This window comes from Lepidochelys kempii, chromosome 2 (genome assembly GCF_965140265.1).
Source record: "Lepidochelys kempii isolate rLepKem1 chromosome 2, rLepKem1.hap2, whole genome shotgun sequence".
NCBI classification, from domain to species: Eukaryota; Metazoa; Chordata; order Testudines; family Cheloniidae; genus Lepidochelys; species Lepidochelys kempii.
The window spans coordinates 240,183,864-240,208,312 of NC_133257.1; the positions used below are offsets into that span (position 1 = coordinate 240,183,864).

At 39.8% G+C, this 24,449-nt stretch overlaps 1 protein-coding gene across 2 annotated transcripts in view; it reads left to right on the plus strand.

Moving 5' to 3' along the window:
- ZEB1 (zinc finger E-box binding homeobox 1) overlaps positions 1 to 24,449 on the plus strand; it is a 209,457-nt gene that overhangs the window by 146,011 nt on the left and 38,997 nt on the right. For both annotated transcript variants that reach the window (XM_073334398.1, XM_073334399.1), the window contains exons 2-4: positions 8,747 to 8,947; positions 18,082 to 18,144; positions 20,961 to 21,122. In XM_073334398.1, coding sequence (XP_073190499.1) covers positions 8,747 to 8,947; positions 18,082 to 18,144; positions 20,961 to 21,122 — 426 coding nt within the window. The remainder of the gene's footprint in view (positions 1 to 8,746; positions 8,948 to 18,081; positions 18,145 to 20,960; positions 21,123 to 24,449) is intronic.

The window sequence follows — 24,449 nt, forward strand, 5'->3', positions numbered from 1 at the left end:
GTATTGAGTCTGGTGCAGGACCCTCCGCCCACACCTGGAAGCCACCATGGAACCAGCAGTCTGACTTGTGTTGATCACAGGGGGTTTCCAAGTGGTGAGGGACCTACTCTCTTTCCCAGTCTCACAGAACACCTTCCAGTTCCTGTGTCCAGAAGCAGGAAAGAACAAGGGGAGTTGGGCTCCTTCCCAGCACCAGACCGCCCCCCCCCCCAGCATTCTCTAGAAGCAAGCCAACCCTGATCTCAGTGTCCCAACCATCTCTGGTCTTCCACCCATCCTCAAACTCCAGCACTGCGTGGTGGCAGAATTGGGTTCTGCTCCATCGTGGTCACCAAGAGGAGGGCTCCTCTTCTGAGTCCAAAGGGGAACGCTACATGCAACTCAAGGCTCACCACTGGTACCCAGCCTATATGCCACTGGACTTTAGTACGAGTCTCCCCTACAGCACTTGGCCAGTGGGTCATTCGCCGATGCAGTGGCCTTACTGGAACCTTGATTGCTCACAAACAGCATGTAGGTCACACCCTGAGTGTCTGTGTATAGCAGCAGCCTGCCAGCAACCCTCCAGTTGACACTGGTTTCCACCAGCCTTGGTTTCTCTTTTCCGGGTGACCCCAACACACTCAGTCCCAGATTTTCCTCTCCTGGATACTTCAGATATTAGAGGATGTCACAGAGTGCGTCACTCACCACCAGACTGGTGCCTCCTCTTGGTTGTTCTGGGGATTAGGTTGATGCCCCGGTTTGTGGTCTGCACCCCGTCACTCCTTCTCAGCAGTCTGCCTGTAACCCCTCTCACAGTGTCAGGAACAGCAGTTGTTGTCTTTGTGGCTCAGTCCTCCCGTTGTGTCACTGTAAGCGTTCTCCCCCTTCTGGGGGAAGTTTAACTTCTCAGTAGTCCAGCCACTTCCTCAGTGATGACTGCAGTAAATTGTCCTACCACTTTCCCAATGGCGCCTGCAGTAAATTGTTCTGCCACTTCCTGGTGGCAGTGGGGGGGACCGAGGCCCACCCACTATTTTGGGTCACAGCCCTCTGAACCGCAGTTGCTTACTGTGTTCCTTTGCCTCTACTATCACTGCATTTCCCTGGGCCACATCCCTGCAGCCACAATACCTTCCTCAGTCTCAGCAGCCCATCCGGAGTGCCTTCTCTTCTCCCCAGGTTCCCACCTGCAGTGTTCTGGCCAAGGTGCTACTGGGTTGCAGCCTACTCCAGACATAGTCCTCCCTCCTCAAGATCCAGGCAGCTATTCACCCCACTCTGCCCTGCGGGTCTTTCTTTATGGACCTGCTGGGCCCTGATTGGCTGCTCTTCACAGCCCCTCTCCTATTGGCTGCTTTTCGTGCAACCTCCCTAAGGCTATATTAACCCCTTACTGGCTAGTGTGAGGTGGACACCCCATCATAGGGGTCCATTGCCCCTGTATAGGCTCAATATGCAACAGTTTTCTACTTTAATTGGAGTTACCAAACAATTCAGTTTAAACACAACACTGGATTAGTTTTAATTAAAGAATAAAACAGTTTGTTTAACTACAAAGAGAGAGATTTTAAATGAGTACATGTATAAGGCATTAAAGTCAGAAATGGTTATGAGAGAAAGAAAAAAAAAGAAAATGCTTTCCAGTAACTAAAATGTAACAAACTAGACTTGGTTCAAGGTAAAATCCTTGCCACATGTTCCCAGCAACATAGCTGACCAAATTCTCAAGTCAGGATCTGCCCCCAGAGTTCAAAGGGCTGCTTCCTTTTTTCATCTTTTGCGAAAGAGCAAGAGATCCACTGGGGTGGTTTTGCCTCTCACTATACAGGAACGCAAGGAACACAAGGAGACAGGCTGTGGGAGACATGCTAGCAGACTGGGGTAGAATGAGTTGGAAAGGTTTGTAAACACTAATGAATGCTCCCTTCCAGAACCTGGAATAGCATGGATTCCTGAGTTCACAACATTCTTCTGCTGTCTGCAAGTAGCTGTGAAACCCACGGGCAAAATGTCTCTCTTCCCCCTGCAGTGTCTTCTAATACTACCACCAGTTCAAGTGGTATATGTCTGTGCTGAACATCTAAAGACCCTGCTCGTGACCCATGTGGTGGTCAGTTTGGTTCCATATGATGGGATTTGTTTTTATGAGTTTGGTTTCCTAAAAATCTAGGAAATTACATTTTTTTATAAAAAATTCTAAAAAAATTCTGTTGAAAGAATGTTAAAATTTCAAAGTCCAGCGCTCAAAAATTAGGAAATGCCAGTATTAAGTTTACCCAGGCAATCTTAATTTGGTCATCTTCTGAGTATGCAGAATGATAATGCCTTTAATTACATGGTCACATACTGTGTTTTTCCACAGGATGGGATGAATCAGGGTTGGAGGTGAATGTGATTGTTGTTAGTAAGACGCCTGATTCATTTGCTGGAGACCTTGGAAGGTGTGAAGTAAAGGAGCCAGGGGACTGCAGGAAGAGAGGATGCTCCCAGGATTAAGGCAGTTGAATGTCACCGTGAAGAACTAGATTCTATTCTGCCTCTTCCTGTGTCGCTTAAATCAGACTTCTCAGCCTTAGACACTGTATATTCCTTATTGTCGGGGTGCCCAACTTGAGACCGCTGGGGACTGATCTGAAGATGTGCTGAGCACTAGTGCAACTAGAGTGAATGAAAATTGTGCTTTCAACATACAAAATGCTAAGTACCCTGGAAAAAATAAGGCCAAGGCATCCCAGATTGGAAATTCAAAATTAGTGGATACTTTTGAGAGTTTTGGACTTACTCTTTCTGCACTTCAGTTTCCCCTTCTGTAAAAAGGAGATAATATACCACTTCACTTCATAGGAATGTTGTGAAGTCAAATTCATTGATGGTTGTGAAGCACTCAGATGCTGTGGTGTTGAGCACCATATGTGGAGATATAATTCTGAATTCAGGACAAGGTTTTGGATAATGTGTATTAAATAAGGCATTGAAACCACAGATTGAATGATGAGGATAAAAAGAAATATTGAATAGCTATCAATCCAGCTATCAATTCCAGCTTGAGCAAATGAGGCAGGGATGCTACAGACAACTTAATTCACTACACAAACCTGATTTGTTCCCTGAGCACCATCCATCCTGTGCCCTGGATGAGGCAGAGCTCCTGTGGAAAAAAGAAGTTGTATGTGATCATGTAACTAAAGACTGTATCATAATGCATGTGCACAAGGGGGCCAAATTAAGATTCCACAGGCAACCTTTATACTCACATTTCCTAATTTTTGAGGGCTTGATTTTGTCACGGTAATGTTCTTTTTGGTATGTATTTGTTGGTTAGTTGTTGTGTCACCCAAAATGTGCTGAGCACTTTTCAAACATATTCTTTTGTCTTGTGCCCGCAATCTTCCAAAGGTCACAGGATGGGGAAGAGCAAGAGGAAGACTAAAATATTGGAGCAAAGTTTCGTACACATTTTAGTATGTTGGTTCATTGAGAGTTGTGGAATGAAAATCTACCTGAAAGAGTCATTGGTTTAGATTTTGAGAATGGATCTTTGTTAATTTTAGCATTCCACAAATGTTGGGATGAGAAGATTTTAAGTTTGTGCTGAATCCAACCATGATTGTACTGAAAACATAAGAAGCTTTCAAAATAACTAGAATTATGAGTTCATTATATTTAAAATATAAAAACAGTGGTAATCAAGACCATTTTCTTTTACAGTTTTTTATTGTGCAGGTTAGACACACAAACTTACATGTGCATGTCTCCAGCTGGCTTGTATATTACAGACATTTGTTTTTCATTTTCATATTTGAACACCACTTTAACCCTGATTTTTCTAAAGATTCTAGTTAATATACTGATTATATAACTAAGCAAAACCAAAACAACCCCCCAGCAACCTGAGTTTTTATTTTATTTTATTTTCTGGAAAAAATGTTCTTATGTATCATGATTGAATTTTTAGCTCCTGATCCCACAGTGACCTCTATGAGGGCTAACCCCAATACACCTGTGTGGAGTTTGATTAAATTCAGTTGGGCACCATGTGACCAGACCTCTGCACCTGTGCAGAACACCATTAAATTCAATTCAGCTCCAAGGGGGTAAAGACCTCATTGCAGGATCAGGGTCTCAATTTGTAAAATTAGAAAAATATTTGTAAAATGTTTGTATCTTTTTTTACCTCATTATTGGTTCTATGTTTGCAAAGAAGACTAAAACATGGGTAGAACAAGTGACCAAGAAAAAGATAGAGGTCAGACTACAGTACATAAAAACAGCCATACTGGGTCAGACCAAAGGTCCATCTAGTCCAGTATCCTGTCTTCTGACAGTGGTCAGTGCCATGTGTCCCAGAGGGAATGAACAGAACAGATAATCGTAAGTGAGCCGTCCCCTGTCACCCATTCCCAGCTTCTGGCAAACAGAGGCTAGGGACACCATGCCTATCCATCCTGGCTAATAGCTGTATATGGACTTATCCTCCATGAATTTATCTAGTTCTTTTTTGAACCCTATTATAATCTTGGCCTTCACAACATCCTCTGGCAAGAAGCTCCACAAGTTGACTGTGTGTTGTGTGAAAAAATACTTTCTTTTGTTTGTTTTAAACCTGCTGCCTATTAATTTCATTCGGTGGCCCCTAGTTCTTGTGTTAAGAGGAGTAAATAACACTTCCTTGTTTACTTTCTCCACACCAGCCATGATTCTATAGACCTCAATCATATCCCCCCTGAGTTGTCTCTTTTCCAAGCTGAAAAGTCCCAGTCTTATTAATCTCTCCTTATAGGGCAGCCGTTCCATACCCCCTAATCATTTGTGTTGCCCTTTTCTGAACCTTTTCCAATTCCAATATATCTTTTTTGAGATTGGGTGACCACATCTGCGTGCAGTATTCCAAATGTGGGCGTACCATGGATTTATATAGAGGCAATACGCTATTTTCTGTCTTATTATCTATCCCTTTCTTAATGATTCCCAACATTTGCTTTTTTGACTTCCGCTGCACATTGAGTGGATGTTTTCAGAGAATTATCCACAATGTCTCCAAGATCTTTCTTGAGTGGTAACAGCTCATTTAGATCCCATCATTTTATATGTATAGTTGGGATTATGTTTTCCAATGTGCATTACTTTGCATTTATCAACATTGAATTTCATCTGCCATTTTGTTACCCAGTCAGCCAGTTTTTAAAGATCCTTTTGTAGCTCTTCGCAGTCTGCCTGGGACTTAACTGTCTGGAGTAGTTTTGTTTCATCTGCAAATCTTGCTACCTCACTGTTTACCCCTTTTTTCAGATGATTTATGACTATATTAAATAGGACTGGGCCCAGTACAGACCGCTGAGGGACACCACTATTTACCTCTCTCCATTCTGAAAACTGATCATTTATTCCTACCCTTTGTTTCCTATCTTTTAACCAGTTACCAATCTACAGGAGAACCTTCCCTCTTATCCCATGACTGCTTACTTTGCTTAAGAGCCTTTGGTTAGGGACCTGGTCAAAAGCTTTCTGAAAATCTAAATACACTATATCCACTGGATCCCCCCTGTCCACATACCCCCTCAAAGAATTCTAGTAGATTGGTGAGGCATGATTTCACTTTACAAAAACCATGTTTCAGAGTAACAGCCGTGTTAGTCTGTATTCGCAAAAAGAAAAGGAGTACTTGTGGCACCTTAGAGACTAACAAATTTATTTGAGCATGAGCTTTCGTGAGCTACAGCTCACTTCATCGGATGCATACCGTGGAAACTGCAGCAGACTTTATATACACACAGAGATCATGAAACAATACCTCCTCCCATCCCCACCCACTGCTGTTCAGGTCAGGGAAGGCATTTGAACCCTGGCTTATTGCTTTCCTTCACACCGGTGTTTCTCAACACTTACAGCAACTGTACATTGCATAATTAGATTCACTGATCAACTGAAGACGAAGTAATTCAGGTTCAACAGATCAAATGGGCCAAATATGAAGATGTGGACAATCCAATTTTTAGATAAAGCTGAATTTATTACAAAATTTCAAGCTCTTAACAAATGAAGAGTCATCTAATGAACTATTAGAATGAGTGGGATATTTTTCTGTATATTTAAGCAGTTAAATTAATGCTAGTTAAAAGATTTGCAGGTGAGAGTCCTTTAAAGAGTTGTGTGGTGTTTTTGTGTAAATGTGCCAAATAATATCATTACTGTAAAAGGATCCAACTTGGCTCCACTGAGTATATGAAATTATTGTAACAGGAGTATCTGATGTAATTCCTTCCTACTGCCATTACCCTCTTTACATACTGAAATCAGGATAGAGAAATGTCAGGAAGATACAATTAAATAATTCTGGTTTGGTTTTTATTGTCAACTTAATGTAAGTCTTTTGTTTTTCTTTTATTAGTACTATCTTTCAAAACTTAATATGCATAAAATGTAATTGTTAGTAACAATAGAATAGCAAGGTATTAATATGATAACATTATCACATTGTACATACACCAGAATGTGGATTTGTGGATTGTCATAGAAAACCTAAAACCATGAAGGAGTGGTTTCAGAGTAACAGCTGTGTTAGTCTGTATTCGCAAAAAGAAAAGGAGTACTTGTGACACCTTAGAGACTAACCAATTTATTTGAGCATAAGCTTTCGTGAGCTACAGCTCACTTCATCGGATGCAGTGGTTGCACATTACATTTTTTGAAAATATTGTGCATATATGAAATATGTGGTGATCATTTTAAAGTCAAAAACGTTGTTTTGTCATGCTGGTGCATATTTTACATGGGACATTTTTCTTCTGAAATGGAAGGAAATGAGCTAGTGGTTTGCTGATTTGCAGTGAAACTATTTCCTTGCTTAAATGCTTGTTTTAAATGGTTAGAATATTTACCTTTTTAAAAAAAGTGGAATTGAAAAGAGCAGGAATCTATCCTCCCATTTATTTTAGTAGGCAAAATTTCAAATGAGAGAATTAATCTACCTTCTGGAGTGTTAACAGTGCAAATAGCATAGGTGTGCAAGTATCCTAAAGTAGTGAGATTACTACATCATAGATATGATTCTTTTAACCTCTGGAGGAGTATCGCCGGTATAATAACATTTGTAGGCTTATTCATTGATAAATATTTGCCTTTTTTTAAATCCCCTTTCTCATTCAAGGTATGTCAAAACACTTCATAACAATACATGAAAATCTGCCAATGATTATTGATATGCAGCATGAGTATATAGCAGAGAACTTTACACCAAAAAATATAAGCGTAAATAGTTTATACTTTAAAAATATTAAAATTTCAGTATGTGTAACATTTGTTTCTAAAGTTTGTAAGAGAAAGAAATAATGTTTTTGAATAGAATAATTATAACAATTCAAAATTATAACATCTCCTCTGCATCTTTAGGACTATTTTAGTGATATCTACTTCCATGTGATGGAAATACATAGAGCCCTCAATGTTGATAAATGCAAAGTAATGCACATTGGAAAACATAATCCCAACTACACATATAAAATGATGGGGTCTAAATTAGCTGTTACAACTTCAGAAAGAGATCTTGAAGTCATTTGGATAATTCTCTGAAAACATGCACTCAATGTGCAGCGGAAGTCAAAAAGCAAACAGAATGTTGGGAATCGTTAAGAAAGAGATAGATAATAAGATAGAAAATATCATATTGCCTCTATATAAATCCATGGTATGCCCACATTTGAATACTGCATACAGATGTGGTCAACCCATCTCAAAAAAGATGCATTGGAATTGGAAAAAGTTCAGAAAAGGGCAACAACAATGATTAGGGGTATGGAACGGCTGTCCTATGAGGACAGATTAATAAGACTGGGACTTTTCAGCTTGGAAAGGAGATGACTAAGGGAATATGATAGAGGTCTATAAAATCATGACTGGTGTGGAGAAAGTAAATAAGGAAGTGTTGTTTACTCTTTCTCATAACACAAGAAGTAGGGGTCGCCAAATGAAATTAATAGGCAGCAGATTTAAAACAAACAAAAGGAAGTATTTTTTCATACAACACACTGTCAACCTGTGGAGCTCTTTGCCAGAGGATGTTGTGAAGGCCAAGACTATAACAGGGTTCAAAAAAGAACTAGATAAATTCATGGAGGATAGGTGCATCAATGGCTATTAGCCAGGATAGACAGGGATGGTGTCCCTAGCCTCTGTTTGTTAGAAGCTGGGAATGGGCGACGGGATGGATCACTTAATGATTACCTGTTCTGTTCATTCCCTCTGGGGCACCAGCATTGGCCACTGTTGGAAGACAGGATATGGGCTAGATGGACCTTTGGTCTGACCCAGTATGGCTGTTCTTATGTTCACTGTACAGCCTTTTCTCCACAAGACTGTTATAATATGTCCTCCAGTTTGAACAAACATAAACTCTTACTCTTTCCAGGTACCAAATGATAGGGGAAGATGATGTGTAACATTTCCTTTGTGAAGCTGCCACTAGGCTTGTTTTGTTTGTTTGTTTGTTTGTTTGTTTGTTTGTTTGTTTGTTTGTTTGTTTGTTTGTTTTGTTTTAAAACCTTAATTCTGTTGGGAGCTTGTATAGTGTGGTGTAGGCTTGTATGCACCACTCGTGTATACTAGCTTCTAAAAGAAGAATATACAGTAACTGCTTATCACCCACACTAAATATCTCACTAAACATGTTGGATGTGCTGTAGTGATGCCTCTAAAGAAATCATAGTTATAGTCTGAACTAAGAGTGTTTTTGTTGATTTATTTTTTGCTTTTTGTCTCCATGCAGTTACCAATTACAATAATGTGGTAGAAACAAATTCAGATTCAGATGATGAAGACAAATTGCATATTGTGGAAGAAGAAAGTGTAACAGATGCAGCAGATTGTGATGCTAGTGTGCCAGAAGAGGACTTGCCAACAGACCATTCAGTATTACCAGAAAACAGTGAAAAAGCGGGAAGTACAAACAGTTGCTGGGAAGATGAAGGTATGTTCCGTGTGGGTAACGATGCTCTAATTAGAAAAATTATACTTGGAAACATTCACTCAATAGAATTTTTTTGAATACACTTCATCATTAATGTGTATTTGTAAAGTCAGGGCTAGATATACAAAGAAACGTAGGAATGGTGATGCCAAGAAAATTATTGGGATTCAGAAAGCCTGAGTTTGGTGCTTAGACTCCCTGTGAATGGGGAGAGATAGGCATCTCTAGAATGGGATTCACAAAACCCAGTACACTAGGAGGCTCCTTGCCTAAGCTAGCCATTGGGAGGTACTAAGCCTTGCCTCTTTCTCAGAGATAGATGCTTAAGTCCAGGCTGCAGGCAGGTGCCTCCGTCTGCTTGGGATTCTCAGATGAAAACCTTCTCTTGGTGGAAGGTACCTATGCTGTTTTAGCAAGAAGCTGGGGTGGAAGGTGAGGAGCTCTCTAATAACTTTTAACCCAGTGGTGAGGGTACTCACCCGTGTTGTGGGAGATGCCCCGTTCAAGTGCCCCCTCCACCTGAGTGGGAGAAGAGATTTGAACAGGGATCTGCCACCTCTCCTGTGAGTGTGCTAGACAGTAGGCTATAGGATATTCTGATGTGCAGCTCCCTCAGTGGCTCCTGTTGAAACGGTTCCTGTAGGGATATAGATAGATAGATATAGATATATATTTTTAAAAAGTTATTGGAGCAGAGGGACTCAATCCAGGACCTCCCATCTGTCAGGTGAGTGCTCTAACCATCAGGCTACATTGTCATTTTCATGCTTTTGTTCTCTCTCTTTCTAGTCTGATGTTGAAAGTATTCCATGCTTACTGGATCGGGCCCTGCAGACAAGTTAGGTGGGGGAACACCTAACGTTCCCTCATTCATGAATCACTCAGGGCAGGGGCGCTGGAACTAGGGGGTTCAAGGGGTAAGAGCCACTCGGGGAGCCCAGGCAGCTTTGTGGAGTCACTGACCCTCCACCTGCCCAGGGTGAGGGCCCCGAAAGCCCGTGGCCCGGCTGTGGCTCTTCGGTCCCCAAAACTCCACCCCCAGGCTGGCAGCTGGAGCCAGGTCAGGGTAGGAGCTGCGTGGGCAACTGTGAGGATCCGCGGACCCTCCACCTGCCCTAGGTGGAGCGTCCTGGGGGACGGTGACATGGACATGGGGCTGCTCTCAGGCCACCTAAACCCAGGCAGGTGGAGAGGCCTGGACTTCCTGCTCCAGCTCCAGCTTGGCCTCAGAGCGGGTCCTCCAGGGGAAAAGGAGGGTTAGGGGCTGGGTCATGGTGGGAACAGGGCCTCGTGGCTCCCTCACTTTTGGGAAGAATCCCATACATGCTGTGCTTTCTCAGAGCTCTAACACTGTAATTTCACCTGCTTTTACTGTTCTTATTTAAATATACCATGCAGCCTTTCAAATCTAGCTGATAAAATTGAGCAGCTGAACCAAATTGTACTATAAATCTGGTATGCGTGCCAGCATGAGTTTGAGAGACAGGTGGCTTAGCTTTTAAGCTTGGCTCTAAATAGCTCCATATGTATAAATTTGTACAAAACCATGACTTTGGATTGGGCTCAATTATTAACTTTACTATATTTTGATTTTTTGTCTCTATTATACATACATTAAATATGCTGCAAATGATTGTGTCTACTTCAGTCATTTTTACTAACATAGACTTTCATAGCTGTTTGAACAGCTAGTAGATTTAAATAATTCATATACCGTGTGTTTGCTAAAATAAAGTTTTTAACATTCAGTACTGAAAAATATACATACTCTAAAACATTCTTCTTATAGTGAAGAGAAGTCAGTTTCTTATAAAACATTCTTCTCATAGTGAAGAGAAGTCATAGGTGGATATAGTACATTACAACATTTTGATTTGCTGTGTATTCATATTTTTGACATTTCTAGTAAGAAAGTTAAGTCACAAGTAATTTGGTGCTCTTGGTTGTACAGCATAGGTCTAAGGAAACAACACTTGAATACGTGCTGTTTGTCTTAAAGGGGAAAGACAATAGGGTGGGTAACTGTGAAGCACTGAGAACATCCCTGAAACACTTGTGTGTGTGTTAAGAATACCAGTTTACAGCATGTATAGCAAGTTGTGTTTTCATCACTAACCTGTACAGAAATTTATCCTGCATATCTTTACTCAGTGTACTTTTCGGTTTTCATCTGATTGATCAGTTCAGAAAAATGTAAAAGTAGGTGCAACATACTTAAACTACATTTCATTATCAGATCAGTTTCTTTCCGTTTCCAGCAATTCTAACTGAAGTTCTAAAAGACCTTCAGAACAGGTGTCTCAAATATAAGGTGTATATCTCAAGAGGTTTAACTGAAACATGAATACAGGTCTCAGCAAGTGAACCACATGCATCCCATACAAGTTGATGGCAATGTTCCAGCATTGGTGTGTGTTGTGATTCTATAAGGTCTTCTTTTTCCCCCCTTTTAGTTTAAACTAAAACCTACATTATATTTTTAAAAAAATTGTTATAAAGTAAAGTTTGCTGATGTAAAAAAAATAGTGTTGTTAAACTAAGGTATGATAAATTTCCAAGTAAAATATATAGGAAATTAAGAGGAACAAAATATACATTTTCTGACTGTTTTTTTCAGGTGTTTAAAACGTGACTGAAAAATTCCATTCCTGCTGGATTTCTGTATCAGCATCTTAGAATGAGAGCAAGATTCTTTTTATCTTTCTCTGTGTTTAAAAAAAAATAGTTCAGACATTTGAGGAATCCAAATGTATTTAAAAAATTAGTTCAGATACATTTTTGTGTTTGTGTAATTCAAAAACAAATTAGGTGTAAAATGGCATTTGACAAATAGTCAGTCCATAACAAGGTGCAATAGCGTTTGGCATTAAGAGGATAATTTTGAAAAGACCTTATAGAATTAACAAAGTATTCAAGCTCTGAAAACCACATAAGGTGAAATTCATACTGCTGAAGAGGGCCCACTCAAGATCCCATGCAACATTTACACACCACATTAAGAATTTAAGTATGGCTTAAGTGCAGGGCATCTGGTATGTGATGAATTTCACCCATAATGTGCACACATTCAACAACTGGATGCTGTTCATATCTAGTGGATACAGTGCTTATTAAACTATTTTTATTTCTGTATTCCTTTCGATTTAAGTTCTTACATTTGTATATTAGTGCCTTCCAAGTTAAAAAATAAGCAGGCTTATTAATGTAAGTCAAATGTCGTTTTCTCACCATTTTCCCTCTACCCTCCTCACTCCAAAGGGGAAAAGTTAGATTTGGTTTGTGCCTTTTTTTTTTTTTTTAGTAGAAGTAAAACTAATATGTTGTAGGTTGCTATCCAGGAAACCCATGTTGAAGTGAGTCTTGCTTTTCAATGGGGAGATTATAAGGTTTGTGGTTATTCTTAGTTTCTGCCGGAGGGAATTCTATATTCTTGGGCCAGCCCTCAAAAAATCTTCTTTCTTGCACCTATGAGCTTCGCTCCTGAAGTACGCAAAGCCATCATTTCTGAGGAGCAGATCTGTTGTGGGTGGTCAAGGTGCTGGAGGGTAAGACCTGGTGTAGCCAGACCATGTCAGTTTTTATAGCCTTAAAACTGACAACTGAGAATTTAAACTTCAATTGATGTTTTCTAGAGAGGCTTTGAAGTTAAAGAAGTGCAGATTGTGTTTTCTCAGTAACCTGAGTTACTGAGGAGACATGCTGCAGCATTCAGCATTACTTGCAGCTTTTTTCAGGCCTCATGCTTTCAAGCCCAATGTAAGCTGCATGATATAATCAAGCTCAGAGATAATGGAAGTGTGGTATGATTCAAGACAGGTTATTCCCAAAAAGTACAAGCTTTAGCCAGTCAGAAAGGGCAAATCAACTTGACTGTAGACCGGACTTGCTATGTGCTAGTCCAGAATCAGAAAGTTGTCTATAAAGATTACTACACTACAGAGTGCCTTGATGGTTTGTGGAATATCTCTTCCTCCACTACAGACAGCACTGTGGCAAAAAAAAAACTCTGAAGTGTTTCTCTGTCTACAAGCAAAACCTCCTTTTTGCTAGAGTTTAGCTTCAGCCAAGACTACCTCATCCATGTACCGATCTTTGTTACCTAACTGTCTCTGACTGTGGTGATAATGTAGTCTGTGAACAATAGGTAGAGTTATGTGTGTTCTGCATATTGTTGGCATTTGAGCCCATAAAATCTCTCCATTTCTCTGAGCAGCTGTATGTAAATATTGAAGAGGAAGAGAAGGGAACTGCATAGTATTCCACAGATGAGGGCTCTGGCGGCAGCGAACAGACGCCCATCACTACCTTCTGGGTGTAGCCCTTGAGAAATGTTTCACGCCATTTTAGAGCTTCTGCCTGAGCCTCTGGTACTTCTCTTAGGCTGGGTTGTAGTAGTCTATGATCAGCCATATTGAATGCTGCAGTGAGATCCAAGAGTATGACTATCCCTTCATCTATAGATAGCAAGAGATTGTTCATCTGCACTACCAATGGTGATTCTATTCCATGTCCTGGCCTGTCACTTGAATGGGAATAGTAGGTAGAACCGTGCCAAGGATCTGACCCATGTGCTGGTGCCCTCATCTAGGATGAGATGAGTGCAAGGTGCCCAAAAAGCCTTTAGTCAAAGCGCTGCAAGTCACATTTAAAGGGGCTTTTAGCACTAAGTCCAGACCACTCTTGGATAGCAGAACTCTGACTCCTATTGGATCAGAGAATGTCTTGCATTCTTCTCCCTAGCACTGGATATCCTTTTTCTCCTTTCTGCTCCTCAGTGTCTATGTTTGCAGCATAGTCCTCGACTCCTGAATGCAAGAATGCAAGTAAACTGTTCACCGATGTTGCTATCCTTTGCTGAACATATATGACTACAGAGTCATTAAAATGATTGTATATTTGTTTGCAAAATATGTTGCAAGGCTAATAATATAACAAAATATATAGAATACATATTCTGTTTATTAAACATCTGCTATGTCATGGTTAACACTGTGGGGGATATGCAAAGACTGAGTTAAATTTGTGTATCTTCAGGACACAGAATACCTTCCTACATGAAGAAAAAAGAAAGATGAACCTCTGTTTGTTTATTGTATTATGGTAGTGCCCAAAGGCCTAGTCAGGATCAGGGCCCTAGGTGCTGTACAAGCACACAGGAAGATGTAATACATACCATGAAGAGTTTACAAAGTAGTAGATTTAGGAATTTTTTTTACCTCCTGTGAAATTAAATCCTGTTGCCACTGAAATCTTAAGTTACTCAGGATCATCTTGGCTAATATTATTTTTGCCTGTTATGAAGCCAGAGGGACTTGCTGTAAATTGTTATAAATAGTCAGTAAACTACATTAATAATCCCACCTCTCCAGCATATCCCATTGTCCTAATGAAGAGCCCTTTTTATAGGGGAAAACCTAGTTTTGTGTAGTATGGGCTATTTTAAATAAACTAAGTATTTGGTTCTAGTGGATTTACAGCATGTAAAGATTTTGGACTTGAAGCACAGGACAATTATCATTGGTGGATTGGATCAGACCAACCAAACATGGATTTGTCTATGACTAAGACTTTTCAAGGTGATGATCAAAATTAGAGCTAGATTTAAAGCACTCCAGTGTTCCTTTAATTATATATCTTGTTTGTGACAATATCTGCAAATGCAGGAATATTTTCTAACCTATTAGTTCTGTAGACTTCTGACAGTCTTCATTACTACTGTCTCCACTATTAGGGTAGTTAGAATTAGTCATCCTTTTCCTTTTGGAAAGACCTATTTAGAATGGAATTTAAAGTAGTCCTAGAAGTCCTCAGGTTATGTGTAAAGCAGAAATTGGCTTCTGTCTTGATTAAAAAGGTAGTATGCCCTTGCTCTTTTAATAACCACTACAAATTATGGATTCTAGCATTTGTTATGTGATTACAACACTTTTAGCTCACTTCTGTGGGAGCGTAAGAACATAGGAATTGTCATTCCAGATCAGATCAGTAGTTCATCTAGTTTAGTATCCTGTATCTGAAAGGGGAACAGGACCAGATGTTTTTCTGTTCTATTCTATTCAGGTTTTATGCCATGCTTATCATTGTAGTATCTGAGTGCTTTCCAGTAGTGCATCTGTCATGTCTCATTTGTTCTCTCATTTTTTCCCCAGAGGGAGAAACATGTGCAGTGGAGTGTCTTGTTTTGGTAGTGTGTTTTTTAAAATGTATTAATAAACATTGCAATGTGTATATTTAGAGAAGGCCAAGTCAAATAAATGCACCTTGCCCTTGGAGCAAAAAACTATGAGATCTGTGATGGTCCTTCATTCCTGGGGGAGTTCACTCTACAGTCTCAGAGCACCCCAGAGAAAATTCTGTTTCCTTGCATGGGTGAGCTTTACTCTTATTGTTGAGAGTCCCATTGTGCCAAAGGAACATAGAGGAACATGCTAGAATCCCCATAATGGACAATTATAGAATAATCTATTTAACCCCCACCAGCTGCCATATTCTCTGAAGCACTTGTATTTTTGTCCTAATTAATGTAACTGTGGATTTTCTCATTATTCATATACTATAAATGATCCGCTGCCTCTTTTGAATACCTCTAAGTTCTTGGACTTGCTATATGTGGCAGTGAGTTCCACAGGATAACTATGCATTGTGAAAAAAGTACTTGCCTGGAATAAAGATGTATTCTGTTTTTAGAGAACCAAAGATTTCTAAAGCTTTTATACAGTACCTAAAATCAGTGGATCATTCCTGAATTAGAAAAGCATATTTGGCATTAATCTTGAATAAAAGTTCAGCTGAAAAATATTTGAGCAACTAGTTGGCTCTTTTCTCTTTTTGGTATTATTTCAAGTTTGATGTGACCTTTGGGTTGGAAAATTCTATAGATTGTGATGGGCTTAGATAGACACTGACTTCAGATCCACACGCTGCATTTCATACCAAAACTTGTACTAAATAAGAATTCCATAGTTGAGCATGTATTGATTACAATAGCAAGTATAAGTTACGATGCTTTTATCAACATTCCACATACTATACTGCTCATTCCTGAAGTGCCATTGTCTACCACAGAACACAAGGGAACTGGACAACTGGATGGCTCAAGGGACAGATAGTAGAATATGTGGGTTTTCATGTTCACTACCCGCTACTGGCTCAAATCAATATGGGCTGAAAGTTGTCACTGACTGAAAGATGTTTAATGCCTGTATAAAGTGAGTTGGTAACTTTAGACAAGTTCATACTGGACACGTCTCCAAATTTTAAAACCACCATAACCTTTGGGACTAATTGTCTCTCTTGTTAATAGTCAAAGAGTTGAGGCATGTTGGTGAAGGTGTGTGCACAAGCCTCAGTTGTCAGTGTCTGTGCTATACTAGATTTGTAATTAATGTAAGAATTTTGGACTCTTGTATAGGACTGCTGTTCTAACTCCTTCAGCAGCAAAAGCTTCACTTAAAAGGCCCCCATCTGAAGCCACTGTTTCTAGAGAAGAAAAGAAGTACTTGTGGCACCTTAGAGACTAACCAATTTATTTGAGCATAAGCTTTCGTGAGCTACAGCTCACTTCATCGGATGCATACTGTGGAAAATACAGAAGATGTTTGTTTTTATACACACAAATCGTGAAAAAATGGGTGTTTATCACTACAAAAGGGTTTCTCTCCCCCCATCCCACTCTCCTGCTGGTAATAGCTTATGTAAAGTGATCACTCACCTTACAATGTGTGTGATAATCAAGATGGGCCATTTCCAGCACAAATCCAGGTTTTCTCCCCCCCACACTTTGATTATCATACACATTGTAAGGAGAATGATCACTTTATATAAGCTATTACCAGCAGGAGAGTGGGGTGGGGGGAGAGAAAACCTTTTGCAGTAATAAACACCCATTTTTTCATGATTTTGTGTGTATAAAAACAAACATCTTCTGTATTTTCCACAGTGTGCATCCGATGAAGTGAGCTGTAGCTCACGAAAGCTTATGCTCAAATAAAGTTGTTCGTCTCTAAGGTGCCACAAGTCCTCCTTTTCTTTTTGCGAATACAGATTAACACGGCTGTTACTCTGAAACCTGTTTCTAGAGAGAAAACAGTAGACAGAAGCAATAAATGATGGCCACCATCAATATATATTTGATGAAAATATGAGGCTGGTAGTGAAAGTGACCTTCCAGTATAGAGGGTCACCCTTCTGAAATGGAGTGGAGAACGCTGTGACCCATAGAACAATTTTACCATATCTAGTGCCATGCCTAGACTCAGTCTTAAAACTGATTTAAAATCAGCACATAAAGAAATGATGTCAGATCATGATTTTTAAGTCAGTCCTATTTTGCAGAGATATGTGAATCCTTCAATAAATCATCTTTTAAGGGCATCCATCCAACTGCCCAGAGATACGCAGTGGTGTCAGTAATAGTACTTTTGTATAAGTGATGGTTTGGTGAATCCAATACACAGGAAAGCAGTTGGTAAAACACTTAAAATCAGGTTTACACAACTGAAATATATGCTTTAATTCGGTGCCAATATTTTCTTGTTTTCTCAATTCAATAGTCAAACTTAGCAAGAACTCTCATAATTATTTTTATTTGGCTAAGTTTAATAGGCTCTAGATGTCTGCAGGTAATTATACAGTATTACATGATAGACTGTTGAAAATAATTTTGGAGTAATTACTGATGATCTGCTGGTTTTGCTAGTTAGAAAAAGCAGAGCAAATGTGTTAATTTTACAATAAATTAACCTTTGAAAGCAATAATCTAGTGACTCAGATACTAAGAACAAACTGCTTGCCTCTTATTCTAAGCAGCACACTTTGTACTTGCCAAAAAGATACTTGTACTACAAAAATACCCTATTTGGATATGTAATTACTTTGGTATTGTATGTTTGCCTTCTGTTAAAATTGCAGTTTCTTTTTCTAGTAAAATCTTTATGACCTGAGAAACTCAATACAGCTAAAATCATGAGGAATCCATATTTTTTCAAGTGTATGAGATTTAAATATATTTTCCCAAACATTAGAAAAATATGGAAATTTTTGTTTAAGAAATAAGGGAACTTTTGTAATATGCAAAGAAAGATAATGGTATTTTAAAATGTTAATTATTCCTCTTTTTCAATATTATATTTCAGATGGAAAAGAAACAAAAGAAATCCTGGGGCCTGAAGCTCAAGCCGATGAAGCTGGATGTACAGGTATTTGTCTCGTTAAATTCTACAGTCTGTCCCCCGTATCCATAGAATGTTCTTGGGATTGGAATAATTTAATATCCCTGGAAATCTTTTAGGATTCCCCCTCACCTTTCTTTTTAAAGTGCCTTTCTCTCCTGTACTTGATGTGGTAAGTTGCAAACGCTGTTCTTGGTGAAGAAGACTAGACTGGGCTCCCTTTAGATCTCTTCAGTCTTGAGTTTTGCTGACAAATGACACAAAGCAGTCCCTTTCCCCAAGCGACTAATTGCAGTGCCTCTGCAGCAGCTTAGCCTGACTTTAGGAGAAAGGAAAGGATGAGGACTCTCACTCGTGTTTCACATGGTAGTATAGAGCGCTACTATGGGTCATTAGACAGAGCCTAAACCCATAGCCATTAAAATGAACTAGAATTAATATCTCATTATTAACTCTTCTGTTAATAGTAATATTACAGAGTAGATAAAATAGAATGTGTGTCTTCATCTTCAGTACTATGCTAGAAAATGCACAACTCCTTTTTCTTACTATATTACTATATTTTTCTTCAGTAATGTTGAAAATAATCACTGTATAATTTAAGAGAATCTATATACTATTTTTAAATGGTCAGATAAATTAAGATATATGCTTATTGGTCAGTACTTAGATAGCACAGTGATAAGTATTATACCAGGGTGGCTTGCGAGCCAGAAATGGCTCTTTTACAGTTAAAGTGCGGCTCGTGGAGCTCTCCTCCCCGCTCCCCGCCCACCGCTTCCCAATTGTCCACCTACCAGACTTAGGGGGTGGAGCTCAGGGCCTCTGCCTTGCAGCGGGGTGGTGGGTTAGGGGCTTCTACACAGCAGGAGGGGGGTCTCATGGCTTCAGCCCTGCAGGGCATACCTGCTGGGGCATGGAGCTCCAGCAGGAGCAAGGCTGGAGCCCCAAGCCTCAGCAGGCATCTCCACCGGGGCTGAAGCCTTGAGCCCCGGCAGGTGCCTCCTGGCTCTTGAACTCCTGAAGATTGTCATATGCGGCTCAAAGGGTCAGTAAGTTTGGCCACCCCTGAACCATACAAAAATGTAGGATTATTCAGAAATATGTTTGCATTTTTTGAATCTTGGTATACATATTTTAACCATACAGTCAGTACCAAAGAGAACAAAGAACTACTTTACAGTGTGTATGGTGAAAACTGTCCCATGTCATAAATAGAATCTAGCGCTTGGATTTTAAAACAGGAAGACCAGTATGAGACTTCACACTGTGAGACAAATGGTAAAGCTTTACCTTCTTATTAAAAATATGTTCCACATTAATAACTGAGAATGAAGTATAGGATAGTAATTTACAGTCAAAGCTTTCATAGAATGCATTTCATGGCAGTAAGTATAAACTCCATGAATATTTACTCACAAATATTTGTCGTGCTATAGATTATGTAAAATATTTAACTGTGCTTTTGCTAATAGTGAAATACAGTTTTAATGAAAAACAAATTAAGTTGATCATTGATTGTGCCAAGTTTAAACCTAGATGATTTGGAACAGTACTAATAAGATCCAGAGAAAACTGTTTGTTTGAAATCCATGGCCAAACGCTGGTGAACAAGCTACTCAAACTCTCAAGCTTACTGCATTTCAGCCAGGAAGCATGCTTTCAATGAAAATCTGCATGAATATGTCCTACAGGTTTGCAGTAATGAACAAACTTTAAATATAGTTAAAAATTGTGTCTTGAACAAATTCAGCCTTGCAATTGCAGGACCCAAAGAAGCTGAAGGAATGGCAAGTGCCATTCAGAATAGAATCACTCAGTCATGATCAAGAATCCATCATTTTATCCCAAGATTTTGGAAAAGTTAAGTTGAAGAAAGGAGCCTAACATGGACAAAGTTAGGACTTTAAAAAAAAATTGTCCTAATTTTTAACTTTTGTATTATCTTCTATGAGTCTGAAGATGGAGAAACCATTCAGGAAGGGAATCCACAATGGGAAATAAAAACATAATGCCAACATTTAGTGGTTTGAAGGGAGGTCTTGATAATTGCTACCTGTAGGGGATTTCTTTTCAGTCTGTACACTTTTTAAGGCAAATCCTGGGTCCAACTAGTGCAGTGGAATTGATTGTTGTTCCAAATAGGCAGGCTTTGAGTGGTTTCCTCTGAATGTGCCTATTTAGAAATTAATTAAGTCTTATCTGTTCAACTGCTGTTTTCAGCTTACCCCAGTGTGTTAAACATGTTGAAAAAAGAGTATGCATTTCCTTTCATGGAGGAGAATAGTCTTATGAATTAAGTGAAGGACAGGACGGCAGGAAATCCACATGCAATGCCTGGTTTTGATACAGACTTTGTGTGATATTGAGCAAAATCTCTTAGAGACACTGCCAACTTGAAATCTAGTCAAAATCTAAAAATAGTTTAAGACACATTCCTCTAACTCTGCTTGCTAATTTTTGTGGTTTTACAACTACATTTTCCTATTTCTTCCCCCAATTGCTTTGTGAAAGACAAATACGGACCGGGGACAGTGACTGACTAAATAACTGAGCCTGAAAGGAAAACAGTGAAACATTATACAGATGAACTTTGATTTTGTTTAAGTTGGTGTCCTTTTAACTTAACTATGCCACAGTTTCTCTGTTTGTAAAACTGGGCTAAAACTCTTTTATCTCACAGGGCTTAACCTAAGACTTAATTAATATTTGTGAAGTGCACTGGGATCCTTGAATGGAAGATGCTATAGAAGTGCAAAATATTACTGTCATTTATGTATTATTTTAAAATATTTTCATGTGACATTGAAATTCCATTAACAAAGCTTTTTTTTTCATTTTAGTAAAAGAAGATGAAGGTGATTCCGAAGTAGAAAATGAACAAAATCATGACCCCAATGTTGAAGAATTCCTTCAACAGGAAGATACAGCTGTTATTTATCCTGAAGCACCTGAGGAGGACCAGAGACAAGGCACACCAGAAGCTAGTGGTCAGGATGAAAATGGTAAATATTATTTCACTAATCAGTAGTCTTTACAAAATGAATTACACTGAAAGGTTGACCTACAAATTCCCTATATTTTAGAAAGATAAGGATCCATGCATCTATTGTAGGCTGTGTAGCTGTGGAAATAGATGGAAGTTCAAACCACTGATTATTATGAAATGAGGCTATAATCAAGCAAAAATTACTTCTAAGGTTTCTGAAGCTTAAATGGCCTTAGGTTTAGCATTGACTATTTATTTTTATGATAGATTTCATTTATACCCTCTTATACGTTCTGTTTCACTTACTTGTCTTGTGTGAAAGTAACAACTAATACATGCGATAATTAAAACATTTGGGTTTGGATTATTTGTACTGGGAGTTGTTAAGTGGAAATGCTAGTCTACAATAACGGAGTGTAAAATAATGGTCTAGTACTCCATTTGATAATAAACGTAAAAGCATAATAAAACAACATTTAAATTAATGTAAATGGATTGAGTCAAACTAGCACACTTTCTGTAAAAGTAACTTGTGTCTCTGTAACAGGCTGGCTATTTGAAACATGTAATAAAAATAATTGGCAAAGAGAATCTGCTAGATGATAATTCCTTGAAGATCTAAATCATTTATGGCAAGTTCCTTCTCAAAAGACTAATAAGAAAATAAGAAATACTGGCTTACGTACAAAATCCTCTTCTGGAATAAGAAATGGCTAAACAGCAGAAAAATAACAATTAATGGTTGTTTATCATAGTGGAGATAAATTGCAAGATGGATAAAAATGATTATTTACAAAAAATTAAATTATTTTTTAAATTTAAAACACGATTTTTAGTTGAAATCAGATTTTTGATTTACATGTTGCTAGTTCTTTCTTCCCATTTTATAACCTTACATTGCAAAAATCGATGTTCTGCACTAATTTTCTTAATTAGCTTCCTGGTTGTTAGCAAAATTCAGAATTTATACAGATTTTTTTCTATTAAGAAGTTTCTTACTGGAAATTCGTAGCTGTAATGAAAAATGCTGATCTGAACTGAAAAGACAATTCCAGAGTCTTATTCAAATCCTTACTGCAAGAACAACACAAACACAATAATTGATAAACAAATAGCCCATGGCCTATTTGCAACCAACATCAGCTTTAGATGTATTGAACCTCCACAAGTCAAGAAAACAGAAGTGCTTTGACCGAGCTATGCTCCATCAGCCATTTGAAGTCAATGGGACTTGTACTCCTAAAACGTTCAAGCTGGGAATTTCAAAAGCACTTAGGTATCTACAAAATGGCTTAGTAGCCTAAATGTAGGCTCTGATTTTTGTATATTATGGCCTGTCTGTATAAAAAAAAGTTCAGTTACTTTGTTAATCTAATAAATTTAAATAACTTGTTGTGTTAACACCTAAGGAATTTTGTTTTGAAGTGACAAAGATTTTATGCCATGCAAAGAGATGTTTCTTTTTTAATAAAAATAAAATATTAGCTTCTGATGTTGCAAACATTTACCATCATCAAACATGTATACCCTACTGAGAACTGTTGCATCAGCCTACTGAGAACTGTTGCATCACCAGGCATCATGTAGTGAAATTCCAAGATCTGGCTCAATCCTGCAAATCCATGAATACTTGGGGGCAGTGCTAGGTAGGGTCAAGGCATGCACCCCTTTGCACATCAATAGAGAGATTGATCGCACACTGTGCTTGGGTGTTTTTGTTCATCCTGACGTCATGGCTGAAAAGTATGGAATGCTGCTTTTCAATGTAATGAGTAATTAAAGGAAGGCCAGATCTCTGCAAGATTATGACATTTCACACAAAGTCAAACAAGTGTATGCTTAGGATTTGGCACTAACAGTGCATATGGAGTGTCTTTAGGTGCTTCAAGTCTGCCTATAGGTCTAGGTTTCTGATCCGTATATAGAGGTAGTACACAGGTTTTGAGATATCCTGAAGTTTGGGCTGGTCTATACTAGAAAGTTAGTGTAAGCTTCTTACCTCTCAGGGCCCAGGTGCCGCCTCTGGTGGCACTGGGGAGTTGGTCAGGCAGCCTGGAATGCAGCTGTGCAATTGCACAATAGCAGTTCAAACCTTCAGAGGACAATTAAGCAAACAACCAGTCAGCCAGTAGCCCAGGCCTCCTGCCTGAGGTGAACGGCAATAGTCTATAGCCCACGCCCCCTAGGTGTGGGCTTGAGCAATTACACGGTCTATGGTCCCGGCTGCCTGGCTGGGGTAATTGACTATAGTCTATGGATCAGGCTTTCAGGCCTACAGTTAGGTTAGCTTAGCTACATTGCACAGAGTGTGAAAAGTTCACACTGTTGACAGACATTGTTAAGATGACCTAAGCCTAGTGTAGACAGCACTAGGTCAATGGAAGAATTCTATCAACCTAGCCACTGCCTCTCGGAGAGGAGGATTTTCTGCAGCAACAGAAGAACGCCTTACGTCACTGTAGTGTCTACACCAGTGGTTCTCAACCTTTTTATCATTGTGGGCTGCAGGCCACAGGTTAAGAACCACAGAGCCCTCCCTCCCTCCCCCCAACCTCCCACATTCCCCTGTGCCCAGCAACCCCTGCCCAGAGACCCCTCCACAGAGTAGGACCAGAAGCTGAACACGGAACTGGGCAGCTGGACACTGGACCACAGTGCAGGGCTGGGCAGCCGGATCTCACAGTCGGGACCCTGCTGTCAGGGGCTGGGCAGCTGGCAGCTGGGACCCTACCACCCACGGCTGGGCAGTCGACTGCCAGGACACCGCCACCCAGGGCCAGGCAGCCGGCAGCTGGGACCTGGATCCCACCGCGCCAGGCAGGCGGTTGGGACCTCCAGTGCCAGGCCAGGATCAAAGTGCCTGGTGCGGGCCAGCAGCCAGTACCTGAGGTGCAGGGCCAGAAACGGAGCCCCACATAAGACCTGGGGGTGCTGCAGCACCCCCACAAACCCCTAGTTCCCAGTGCCCCCCACCCCTTCACTGCCCAGAGCCCTCTCCTAGCCTGCCCAGAGACGCACTCTCCCGCAACCTGCCACCATGCAGCACTCACCAGCCCCCTGCTGGCAGGAGCACTCCAGCAGGGTGCCAGACGAGGTCTCCCACTCAGCTAGCCCCGCTCCCTGCCAGCCCAGAGTGGCAAATTTTGAATATTTTTAGAACACAGCTGGGCCGCAGCTATGTGCTATTTGGGCTGCATGCTGCTCAGGGGTTCAGGTTGAGAACCGTTGGTCTACACTACAGCGTGTGTAGTATAGACGTACCCCAAGTCTCAGACATTTTTGCTTCCATAAGTGAGACATGTACTTCATGCAGTAGGCTGCATGATATTTTCATCAAAGAACA